The sequence below is a fragment of the Chiloscyllium plagiosum genome, chromosome 24 (assembly GCF_004010195.1).
Source record: "Chiloscyllium plagiosum isolate BGI_BamShark_2017 chromosome 24, ASM401019v2, whole genome shotgun sequence".
Taxonomy (NCBI): domain Eukaryota; kingdom Metazoa; phylum Chordata; class Chondrichthyes; order Orectolobiformes; family Hemiscylliidae; genus Chiloscyllium; species Chiloscyllium plagiosum.
In genome coordinates, this window is record NC_057733.1 from 14,960,747 (window position 1) to 14,973,855 (window position 13,109).

At 38.2% G+C, this 13,109-nt stretch overlaps 1 protein-coding gene across 2 annotated transcripts in view; it reads left to right on the forward strand.

The window, feature by feature from the left end:
- LOC122562034 (dynein axonemal heavy chain 9-like) overlaps positions 1 to 13,109 on the forward strand; it is a 508,505-nt gene that overhangs the window by 309,006 nt on the left and 186,390 nt on the right. Inside the window, exon 52 of one of the 2 annotated variants that reach the window (XM_043714478.1) lies at positions 6,144 to 6,332. In XM_043714478.1, the coding sequence (XP_043570413.1) occupies positions 6,144 to 6,332 (189 nt within the window). Of the gene's footprint in view, positions 1 to 6,143; positions 6,333 to 11,208; positions 11,250 to 13,109 lie in introns of those variants that run through there. The other variant, XM_043714476.1, reaches the window with a different exon arrangement.

Here is a 13,109-nt window from a genome sequence, read left to right on the forward strand (position 1 = left end):
TGTGTGAAACCATGCTGACAGCTTGCTTATATTATGTTTTTAAGTGCTGTTTATTCCATCCTTTATAACAGAATATTTTTACTCAATAACAGGCATTAAGCTAACGACTTTATAGGGACCTGTAAAAACGTCCTTGTAATCTTCGGGGGTCTGTTCAACAGTCAATGGCTTAATGGACTGAGAAATGCTGCAAATCTCTTCTGCATGTGTAGAGTTCACTCTATGCTTTAGACTTGCTTCTGATAATATAAGTGGACTTTGCTCGATATCTATTATCTGGAACTGCTGGTTTTTATTCTTCCCATTGCATTGGGTTCTTGGTTTAATTTGTCCTCTTGAGATGAATGTTGTTCCTTCCCATTGCCTTAACTTCAAGGACTTCATTTTTAATTCACTATCTTGAGCTATTTCACATTGATCTAAAAACTCATGATGCTGCACGAAGCATCAATGTCTATTTGGGATTTCACATACTTGTCACCTGTCATTGACTTGATGACTCCTTCTGCAGTCATCAATTCTAACAGTCATAAACCATTTATTATCATTGACACACCAATATTGTACGCTGTAAAGCCAGAATCACTAGCTGACATCTCACTGATATCTTTGTGGGCTTGCTTTGTTTCTTTCCACCTAAACACTTGCAAGTTGATTCTGCATTTACCAGTCTGAGGACTCTGGATTTGTTTCCAAATGACTATTCATGGTACCTTGCCATCTCTTTCATTGTGTGACACTGGGTATGAGCTGATTAAGGTAGTACTTTGACACTAATTCTCTTTTATATTTTCTTTGACATGGGTCTGTCTATGATTAGTGGTAAAGGTTAATGTAGTGATTGTAATGAAGGCAGCCAGTTGGACCTCATAGAATATGAGTCTCCTGATTGGGGCTGTTAATCTGGTCCAGTTAGGGAGCCCTGGCTGACAGATACAAATCAGGAGTGTCAGAGGTTCTGCTTAGTCTGAGAGAGCCAGATCAGTCTCAAGTGCTATTAACTTGTAAACAAAGGTAACTTGGTGACAGGAGACCAGCTTCAATGGAGTTATTTCAGTTAGCGAGAAGGTTTATTGCGTGATACAAATAAGTAGAAATACACTTGATTAGACATAATTATGAAGACCTTGGGGAGTTGGGAAACATGGTCAACATGGATGGGTTGGACTGAAAGGTCTGTCTCCAAACTGTATGACTCTATAAGAAAGAAACTTCTCCCTATGCTGATAACTTCCATCTGAGTAAGCTGCTTCTATTTTGGTAGAATCATTTATGCCTAAGGCAGATCAGCCTCGACTGAGATCATGTTTTAGTTAGCCAAATTCATAGGATTCAGCTACATGTGTCAGTGATATCTCAGACTAATCAATAGAATCATAGAATCCTATAGCACATAGACAAGCCCTTTGGCTCAAACTGATCAAAACAAATCTCCCTCTGTCTTTAAGCTCTGATTTTTGACATGTACCATTAAAAATTAATATTAACAGAGGCTTCCGAGTATGTCATCAAAAGCTTCAAACCCTGTCTTGTCTGGGTTTCCTGCTCTTTGTTATAGATTAGCATATAACACCCCTAGTGGCAGTCTTTCACCAGCAGAGTTTCTGCTCTTATTTACTTAGTCTTTAGTTTTGTTCAATTCTGTAGCTGTCTCATAGTTTTACCAATGAATGTGAAAAAAGAAAATAAAATTCAGTCTCATATCTCCTTTCATTTTTACAGCAGCAGGAAACAGAAAATTCACAACCGTTCTGACTCACCCACCATTGAAAGTTGCAAACTGTTGTTTTACTTCTTTGCCTTTTTCACAATAACGCTCTCTATTAAACATAGAAAATCTGCCAATTCTCAGTTTGGCACTTCCAAGCCTATGCTTCATTTAATGTGTTTTAATGGCTGCCCATTCTAAAGGGAAAGTAATTGATTGTAGAAACCTTGACTATCGCAAGCCCATACATCACAATGTGCAAGTGCATTTTTCCAAACATCAAAATCTCCAAGTAATCATCTGTGTTTCGCTTGTCATGGAGGCTTTGATTTCTCCGCAGTGAGAACTTCGGAGAGATGGATTTGTGACAGACCCTCGTCCCTTACATACATTGCTTTGTGATTGTTCCCAACTTCATGCAGTCTTCAAGCAGCAGTGTGTTTTCCCATTTTTAATTAGGCTTCTCACACCTACATTCTACTGTGTCACCACCGAGAAAGAACTTCAGCCTCAAAATGCTTTCTGAACATGCACTGCGTAGCATCTTCTAATGATTGCAGCCTGGTCTTCCTTTACATTCATGTCCTTTGTAACTTCTGTCTCATGCATAGCCCTTTTTATATCTCAGTGAAAACTACTTTGGGAATTTGCTGCCGCCATAGTGTTTTCAGACTCAGCGGAATAATTTTACTCTGACCATCCGTGGTTGTGCTTTGACATCTGTGACCTCATAGTCTCCCGGCCAGGCAGACCACATTCCCAGAAACTGTCTTTTTCTCCACTTCTGGCACAAACTTTCTGCCAGAAATATTTCTCTTTTTAACTTCTAGCCTCCCAGTTGTTATCTCCAGTGATTGTTGAAAGGTGACCTTGTTCAGTACGTTTTTTTTCGATGATATCTGGCACTCTTCTACAACGTATAGCAACTTAAAATAATTGACAGTCAAAACTAGAAGTAACAGAGTCAGATAATTGACAGTGAGCTTGAACACTTGCTAGTTCTGTTCAAATTGGGCCCTGTTCCACATGGGTTGCTTTTAATGCCTTCTGCACTCGTCACCTTGTGGACTGACTTTCATAGAGAGCATGTCTTTATCATCCCTTGCCATTCTCAATAATTTACCTTGCATTTTATCAAGTTATGTTCAATAGGTCTTGCTTTCTTGACCACTACTCAAAATTATACACTGTAAAGCTGCAGCAAGATACTGAGAATTGGGCATTTTTTTCATTCTTTTGATGGTTGTTGCTCGGATCTGCATTAAGAATAATACATTCTGGACCCACAGCTGTGTAGTCCTGCCGGGTGCAAATAATGCTTACGATTCCTTTTTTTTAAAAGCACCAAAACCAGCTCATTGCTTGGATGAGTGTGGTGTGCAGAGACTTGGCCACTGAAAGTCAGGCCTCTGCCCTTGTCTGCCCACCCTGGGAACTCTACACCATGACCTCTCACAAAAAAAGACATACCTTCACGCTAATGCAGCGCTATTTGGCTGTGCAGCCTGGGCTTCCTATGACCGTTTCCAGTTCCCTGTGATTTCCAGTCTCTGATTGGTCAACAGCTTCAGGGAGAGGTGTGATTTCAGTGATGAGCATCATTATAGGCTGAGAAGCCTGCCACACAACACTTACATGCCTGATTGGTGCTTGGTATAGTGGGTTTTCTCAGTGGTGGAAGTGGAAAGTTAGTCAACATTACAAGTAGATGTCAGCTGCCACGCTTGGTTGAGTGAAAGTTAGATCCCATTTAATTCATTCCAAACGTTTCATTACAAACATCCTGCCTGACCTTCTGAGTATTTCTGTTTTTTTTTACTTCTGGCATTCCAGTGATCCATTGCATGTCCAAGCCTAAGCCAACAGTGAGGTCTTAAACGGTGTGTTAAGATCCAGGCTGATGTTTTACTGGACATGTCAGATCCCAGCCTGAAATCTTGCTTGATAGATGAGGTTTGTTTTTATATTTTAATGAAATGGCCTTTCAGTGAAACACAAACAAGCAATGCAATGCTGTAACATTTAATAGTTTATCAAATAAAATAAATGAAGACAAAATATAATAAACCAAAATATTTACTTATAATACAATTTTTCAGATTTAGAACTGTCTGGTAAAATACAATCCCATTAATTCCAACAGCACTCTTTTGCAGTACTTGCACAAGAGAAAATTCCTTTTGCTTTGCATGACAATGTGATGACAATTTTCTGGATTCCTCATAAAACTGAGCGTAGACTTTCTCAGCTTCAGGTGATTGCTTCAGGGTTGTTGTCAAACACTTCTGGTCTGGAATTTTCAAACTAAACTACTTACACTGAGGTGACATATTTCTAAACTAGTCTAACTCATCTCCTTCCATCAGGAACTGTGTGGCACGTCCAGCTTCAGCCAAGACCTTTGCCAAACTGAAACCAAAAAACTTTATTCCAAATTGTGAGTGTTCTCCCTCATCAAAAGAAAAAGAAAATCAGTGTTTGACTTTCTAAACAGAAAGCACAATGCACAAGCACATTAGACACCAGCAACTCTGTTGGCAAAAGAAATTGTGATATCTCCAGAATCACTAATAAGATAATCATTAAACCAACTCCACATCTTGCTTGCATTAAATGGTCACTTTGGTCTATTGTGTGCGATACTTTTCCTCTGCTGTACTGTCCGTAATGCCTTAATGGTGACAAATCTCTTCCCATCCTCAAAGTCCTCATTAAAACCTACCTCTGAGCAGCAACTTGGTCCCATCCTTAAAGACCATCCCGCTCCTGATCAGGTCTAACTCCTAATGGTGAAGATTCTTGCAATATATTAACAGTAATATGTCATTGAATTAAGTCACTTAATTTGTGCCCAATGAGATATGTCAAAAGACTGATACAATGGTATATCATAGAAACTTGGAAGGGAAATTCAGTGAAGGAAGTTGCATTGTGCGTTGTACGAGATTGCAAGAGATTGCTTGGTCACTGACATAATGAGGTGAATTCATGCAACCTGCACTGAGCCAGACAGAGCAGCATGTTCTGTTGCTTGATAATTTCTAACTGGGTTAAAATATGCTGAGAGAGTTACAAGTACACAAGATTAGAAAGAAGGGGGAGGCAGCCTATCTGTTCTGTCAGCTCCTTTAGTTCAAATTACAATGGGCTTGGATGGTACATTTACAAATTGACAAACTTTAAGGCCTTCTGAATGCACATCTTATTCTAGTTGGAGTATTTGTCCCAAATGAATAATGGAGATCACAAATATTTTTGCTGTCGGTTATGAATCTGCAGCAAAACGCTATTGCTTCTCATTTCTAGAAGGTGGAAATTAAAGACTTTTCTGATTGAAACCCTTCCTCAGAGTAGCTGCAGATACTTTGATGAGATTGCTGTTGAACAAGAGATGCCAAGCATAAGCTTTTGAATTACATTTACCTAATCAAGGCCTGACTGGAATTCTCGAGGGCTCTTTTGATAATGGCAAAATTCATATTGATAAACAGTTAACTTAATAAGCAATGAATATTATTATCCTTTTAGAACCAATGGAAAATTGCTTGGGCGATTTCTCTAAAGTTCAACACACATGCAATTTTGGGCAACAAGTCTGAAAAACAAACATAATGTTTAACCATGAAAGCTAACACAATGAATAATTGGGACATGAGGAAAAAGGCTCACCAAGCATCTTAGGTTAAGTTCAGTTTATATTGTCAGTAAAATCATCAATTTGTTAATATATTATAGATGACTATAGATATAACAAGCATATAAAATTAACCATATTATCTAACATTTTTAACAGAAGTTACATAATATTTAAGTCTCATTCTTCCTTGACTCTGTAAGATAAATCAGAGTTAATTTGGTGTGCTGTGTGAGTTTTCATGGATTAACATGGTATCATAGATGATTACATCACAGGAAGAGACTATTCAGTTCATTGTGTTTGTGCCAGACGACATATTGCCACCCAGCCTAATCCTATTTTCCAATTGTAGGTCGACAGCCTTGAAGCTTATAGTGCTTCAAGTGCAAGTCAAAGTAAAGGGCATCTAACTCTACTACCCTTCCAGACAAAGCGTTTCAGATGCCCACCAACCAAAACAAATCCCCCCAAAATCCTCTGGAAGCCTCTTGCCTCTCAATAAGATCTATGCCTCCAGATTATAACCCTTCAACAATAGGGAATAAGACCTTCCCAATCACCCCAAGACCTCTCATGATTTTGTATATTTCAATTAGCCTCCCCCTCAGCCTTCTCTATTGCAATAGGAGGTGTTTCGAGGGATGTGGGCCAAACACAGGCAGATGGGACTAAAATAACTTGGGATATCTGGTTGGCGTGGATGAGTTGGACTGAAGGGTCTGTTTCTGTGCTGTGCAACTTTAGGTATTCATTACTCGTTCACTGTGAATTACTTTAAAACCAAAATATTCTTCCTAGGTTGGTGGCCTGGCCTCAGAAAATGTACGTTGGGCTGAAGCTGTGCGTAACTTCAAACAACAGGAGAGCATGCTGTGTGGAGATGTGCTCCTCATCACTGCCTTTGTTTCATATCTGGGCTATTTCACAAAGAGGTACAGGCAGGAGCTAATGGATGGGATGTGGAAGCCTTATCTTGGAGAACTCAAAGTAAGGAGTGCATCATCAGGAGTTTTCGCAATTGTATTTACTAACACATTGACTGGTTTGGTAACCTAATAAACTTTTCCCCACAGACAATATTTTATGTTATTCATATATTTGAGAAACAAATGCCTTAGTTTCATTGTCATCTTTTTTTTTGATGATTAGTGGAGTTTTATTTTAATCATTATTTTTAGAAATACTAATTATTTAACAGTTTATAACATGGAAGTGATTTTTGAGAAAAAATTTAGGATATTCAGTATCACACACGACTGTCCAGATATATCTTGGTAGACATGATGTGGAGGTGCCGACATTGGACTGGGGTGGTCACCTGCAGAGACTTATTCAGCCTGTCGATACTCCCGTCACACCATTTGTATGATCTTTAGATCTCTCTGCCAATTGATCTCTCTGCCTATATATTCTGTGCCTGTGTTCTTTCCCTCACTCCACCTAAAGAAGAGCAGTGCTCCAAAAGCTTGTGATTTCAAATAAACCTGTTGGACTATAACCTGGTGTCATGTGACTTCTGACCTTCTCTCGGTAGAATACTGGTAGAAAACTCAAGACATAACTTATTGCAGTTTCATTGATATGTAGGTATTCTTCCAAGATATTTTGTCTCATTGCCTTGTTCATTCCTCACTTGCTGTTGGGTTTCAATCATAAAGCGGACCCACTGTTTTAACAGTGTTGTCCATTGTGTGACTGTTGCTTTGTAATGAAATGTTGAATTTTGCCAAAGAAAACTTTACTTCTCCTTTTGATGTTTAATAAGGAAGCTGCTAATTTGTTTAGTTGATATTCTGGGAGACTTTTGTCTGAGAACTTGTCTCCATTGTTGACAAAATTGATCTTTCTTTTGAGCTTATGGTAGAGTCATAGTCTCGTAAAAATCTAGATTAAACTCTGAATGTTGGCACATGAAACCCATCTCCTGGAATTCAAATTAAAACAGTCAATGTAAAAACAACTACAAACGTATGTTGCATTACTGTTCCCAATGAGTTATTCATTATTTCTGTATGTCTTTTCCTTTGATATTTGCTTAGATCAGACTGTGAAAAAAAGTAACTTTGGTATAAGGATGTTGTGAAGTCGGGGATTTGCAAAAACTAAATCTATCTCTATATTAATAGGGAAAAGTGCCATTTTGCGGAATTTAGGCATGTGAATATGATGCAGACAATGTGACCTGAATAACCAAAAAAAAATTTCTCTCTAGGCTATGCTTTGGTTGATGTCCTTTGTCACTGATCTAAGATGTGATAGCATCAGTCCATTTCTATACCCCTAGGAGTAATGCTCACATAAGCGTTCCTTCAGGCCGAAGGTAGCATAGTCCAGCCATTTTGCTAGTTGAGTATTTATCGCCACCTCCTGATTGCCTCTCTGCACTTGTGAATTCTGTGGAATTTTGAGCATGTTTATTGGGTCAAATTCTGCATATTTGAAACTAGGGTGAGCCATTTACACATGAGTAATGCTTGCAGTCAGCAGAGTTTCTAAGCTTTCACACAGTAAGGTTGAATTGCATTCAAATTTAGTTCCCAGACTGCAGAATTTAAAATAGTGTGTTTAATTTTTTTTCCACATATTTTTATCGTAAAGTGGGCAGTTGACAGGGTGCATTATTAGCATCATGTAGAATTGGTCTCAATGCACTATCCATAGATTTACGTATCCAGTCACGTTCAAATGTAACAACGATTCCCGATAATTGTGATTAAGTGCCTGATTTGTGAGATAAAGCAACTTACTATTCAAAGAATATCTGAAATTCCCATCTTATAAATCTTTTACCAGAGCGTATCATTCAGCTAAATGGAAATGAAGATAGAAGTGTTTCATAAACTGTGTGCTGCCTTTTTAATAATTGAAAACTTTCATTAATTCAGCTTAGGAACTGTCATCTATTTGTTTCTCCTGAAATGCTTTACCTTTATTAATTTTCTTTTGTTCCAGTGCTTCTACCGTAAAAGGGTGTTTGAGTTTTATTAGTCATTTCAGCAAAACAGTTATATCAGCAGAAAAACAAAACCACTTGATCTAATGGTTAATAAAGTGATATCATAACCAACTTTTGTGTGGTGTTGCAGTGGAAAGGCTTGTGCATTTGCTGGGATTATTGTGAACTTCATTCCTGATCTTATTTTATCACTCATAATCAAATCAGAATCTCAGTATTGAGTCCAGTGACAACTGGTTCTTCTGCTTAATTGCAATTATTTCTTTGTATTTTTGTCTTTGATGGAGTGGGCTGAGTTGAGTGCACCAAACCTTTTGGGTGGAATTTTCTTTTCAATAAAACATGATGATGTAGATTCAGAAGCTGATTTTTAGGTAGCAATGCAGTATTCAATTGTTGAATGATTCCAGCATTTTCGCTTCCAGCAGTTTATCTCAAAGGTCACTATCTCAAAGTGCTGTTTACTCTTGGCAGTAGGACTTCCTGATATTTGTATTTGATTTCACTCATTTGAAGCTGTCTCTGTGTACACATGGTTGGAATTTGTGTATATGATGACATACGAAAAACAGTTTGCACCTCAAGTCTACCTTCCCCACTCAATGATTCCTGAAATGTCCTGAAGACAGCCTTGTACCCACTTACCCACTCGCAACACTAAAGTCCCAATACTTTGCAGCTGAACAGAAAGTTATCCTTTAACCCAACTTGACAGAAAGCAGATTTTAGCACATTGATGGTTGTGGGAGCTTCCTGTACCCAAATTGGCACTTGCTTTTCTGCTTTTAGAAGAATTACTAAACTTGAGAAAGAACTTGAGCTGTAACTTACCTTGAAATGTCCAGTGATGGTGAAAGCACTTTCCAATTGCAAGTCCACCTTTTCATATATTTATTCTCCTTTGAAGATAGGAAATTAGTGGTTTTCCTTCCTAACAAAATGCAAGCTTATGAAACTTAAAATTGTCTTACCTGGGAGATGCAGGCCAAAAAGGATATAATCTAAGCAGCTAATTTGGCCAAATAGTGCAGAATGCCTGTGGCATATTTTGTTTATACTGTGCCTACAAAGCAGGACTTCCCAAATTGTAACTGCAAAATTGAAGTGTTCAGTTATTAAATGATTTGCCAAAAATTAGTGATGCTGAATCTTAAACCCCAAATCCTTGAATCACATGGGAAACGCAAATCTCTCAAACCTGCCTGCTTTCTGGTGTAAAGAAAGTGGGAATGTTTGGCAGGGGATGGGGAGCAGTTGGACACATGGTGGGAAGCCAGCTGCTGAAGTCACAAAGTGCTTTCTCAACACCATCTGTGGTTTCTGGAGGAGCAGGAGCATCTCGCTAGGCTAATTTAGTTACACCAGCCCCTTGTGCCAAGATCAGCTTCTTCCTATAATCAGTCTCTCCTTTTGCCCATTGGCAATCCAATCTACTGCAACCACACTGACCCAGCCTTCCTCATCTCTAGTCCACCCTTTCCATTCTCTCTGATCCCTGTCTCGTCTTCACACCCTAGCAACTGTCTCTGATCCAGCTCAGATGCCTCCAATTTGCTCTATCTCCTCACCTGACCCTCCTGACCTCTTCCTATAATTTTCTAAATGCCTCCCCTAAGCCCTTCTAATCTTCTCTTGGCTCTTCTGACCTTTCCCAGTGGCACTTTCTGACCTTACCCTAAACCTTCTGGTCTCTGCCTTGATATTCCTTCTCCACCATTCCACTAATTCCCACTGCACGAGCCGTAATGAAAAATTCTCGTGATCAATGCTATTCTGTTACCCTGCTCATTATCGTGTTGCAATGCACTATAATACTATAGAATGGTGTGGCAACTTTGTTAAAGCTGCAATGTTTGTATAACCGTTATGCTATTGGTAAAGAGCTAGGAACTAATTGTTATGTGAATATAAATCCTGTGTTGCCATATTTACTGTTGCACTGCAGTTGTGAACTGATTAATGTTATATTAGTCCACTCACTCCATGGATAGCAACAAGCAATACACTGAATGATGATCCACTGTTTAGAGTCTAACCTGTAATCATTTCTGATTTGAATCAAGCAACCTAACAGCAAGTATCTGCTTCAGTTGTGCAAAAAGAAGAGGCTTAGGCAGATACCATTTTTGGAATGAGATAGGGAAATGATGAGATGGTCTCCTCATTCACATTAGAGCAGGGTGAGTTGTAGGTGTCACGAGTGCTAAAAGTTAGAATAGAATGAATTCAAGAGAATGGACTGAACCCACTACATTTACATTCCCTGAACTGAGCTAACTGCATGCTTTTTCTGTATTTTGCATCGCTGTTTGAATTGCTAAATTGCAGTGGTGTGCTTAATTATGTACTGTCTGAAGCTGCAGAGTTTCTCAATCTATAGAGGACCATCAGAAATTAAGTACTTTTAGTTCCTTTTGTAGCTGATGCCATTACTGTGTCCTGCTAGAGTCTATTAATTAATTCCGTGTTGTGGGAATTGTTGTTATTGTTACTATGGCTACTCAACAACTAACATGGTATAAACTGGACCTCTCCTCTTCTCTTCAACAAATGTCTCCTTCTGAGTAATGGAGTGTGACTATGTTACCAAACCAGTTAATGAACATGATTTTAATGCTCCTATCGAGTCCTCTTAAGCTGGGTAACATAGTTTCTAATTCAGAAACCTTTGTCACAAGGCATTTTACTTTACAGTGTGAAATCCATGGCTAGAAGTTGGATCAAAGGTCCTACTCTAATCAGGAGGTGCAGATAATGTCAAAACTTGTTTTTAACCATCAGCAAATCCAGAGATTAGCGTGAAGTTTCAGATAGCCTTCTAATGCTTTGTCTTAAAAAAGAATAAATACTATTTAGTTGTGATGTTTTACTCACATTCAATCACTTTAATGTCAGCAGGGGCTGTTTCAGTGTCCATATCTTTGATGTATGGTGATGTTCACAAAAAGGTATTAATGAGCTCTTTTGATTGTTTTTTTCTTGGGATTTAACCTACACAGCATATGTTAGAGAGTATTACTAAACTGATGTGACACTAAGTAATGTAAAAGCTAGCCACCAATTTAGTTGTACCGTGCAGTCACTGTGCAATGTTAAAATATTTATCTTTACGTATGTGGCACAAACACCATTGAGTTTGCTGATAAACTGAGATTTATGTGTGTAATAAGATTGTGGTTCATTTTTTTGTTCAGACAGCCTGTGTCAACAACCATTAACAGATAGTGGTTTCTTTGGTGTTGCAACATATAGCTTTATTTGAAAGAGTAATTTGTTTAATAGGCCAACATTATCTGCCTTGAAAATACATACAAAATGCAACTTGATATGTTTTTAGTTTATCATCCTCACAAAGGAACTATCACTTTTAAAAGTTTAACATAACTCGGTCACATTTTCAGACAGTAATGAAAAGAAAGTTAAGCACAAACAGAAATAGTTGGCGAAACTCAGCAGATCTGGCAGCATCTGTAGAGAAAGCAGAACTAATGTTTTGGGTCCATTGATCCTTCTTCAGTAGTGATTGCAGAAAGTGACATGCTCAGACTACCTGGGGACACTGCAGCCTTCAGGGTTCAGTAACTTTAGTGCCTGAGCACTTTCTCCCATATCTTTCCCCACCCTCACACACCAAGCCTTGCCATCACATGTTCTGCTTTCACCACAACCAACCTATTTTTAGCCACTAATGGTTCCCATTAGCAGCTTTTCTTTTTCTCCAGCTCACCATTATCCATTCTTTTGTTTGCCTAACTGCTGTTTGCGCTCTCTCTCTCTCTCTCTGCTCCTCTCTCCCTTGTCTTCAGCACATATACAGGTACCAAACTTCTTCAGGGCTGACTGTCACTAGAAAAAGGGTAATTGGATCTGAAATGTTAACTCTGCTTTACCTCAGCAGGTGCTGTCAAACCTGCTGAGTTTCTCCAGCTATTTCTGTTTAGCTGGAGAAAAACAGAAAACAGTTTCAGTTTTCCATCATCGCAGTTCTTTGTTTTTGCTTAATGAATAATTTTGACATGGGAGAAAATCCTAAAGCCCAAAGTGGTTGCTTAAAGGCAGGCACATTGTAATGATTAATTCCAAAGTTGCTTGTAAACATCTATCCACTTTAAGTGGTAGTGCATTATCAAAGGATCTCCCCACATCTTAAAGATTAAGTTGTGTTTCAACCATCTTGTCCCAATAGTGACTGAAATAATATTCAGTCATCAATAAATAATACTCATAGGTCATTGATATTAATATTCTTGATTTGATATTGTGAACTGACTGACAAGCAAGGACTGGCAATAAGTTCCAATCAAATCTATGTTACCTCCATCCTATTAAAATATTCAATAAAAAAAGGATCCTGCTACTGCTAGTGTACATCATTAAGGCATGTCTAGAGTGTAATTTATACTTTATAATTTACTCTCTTTAACCCAATCATTAGTAAAACTATGGATATAAAAGACGAACACTGCCTTCTAATGAAGTTGATTCAATAACATCTCAAATTTCAATTGAGCTTTAAGATGAACTTTAATACGTAATAGATCCTATACCATTTAAATAGTTTTAATTCCTTTGAATTATGTGTTGACAGTTCATACCACAAAATCATTCCAGTGAAATCTAACATAGAACTTGCATTCTCCAATTTATATTGGCTGATTTCATTTATTGTTGAGGATGCTTCGCTAAATATTTCCACAGTGCAGATATTTTTCAACATGATCCACTTAGATTTTTCCTTTCAGCCAGAAATTTGACAACTCCAGTGTGAATTGGCAAGTCATGACACCCCTTCTTAGAATCATAGCATG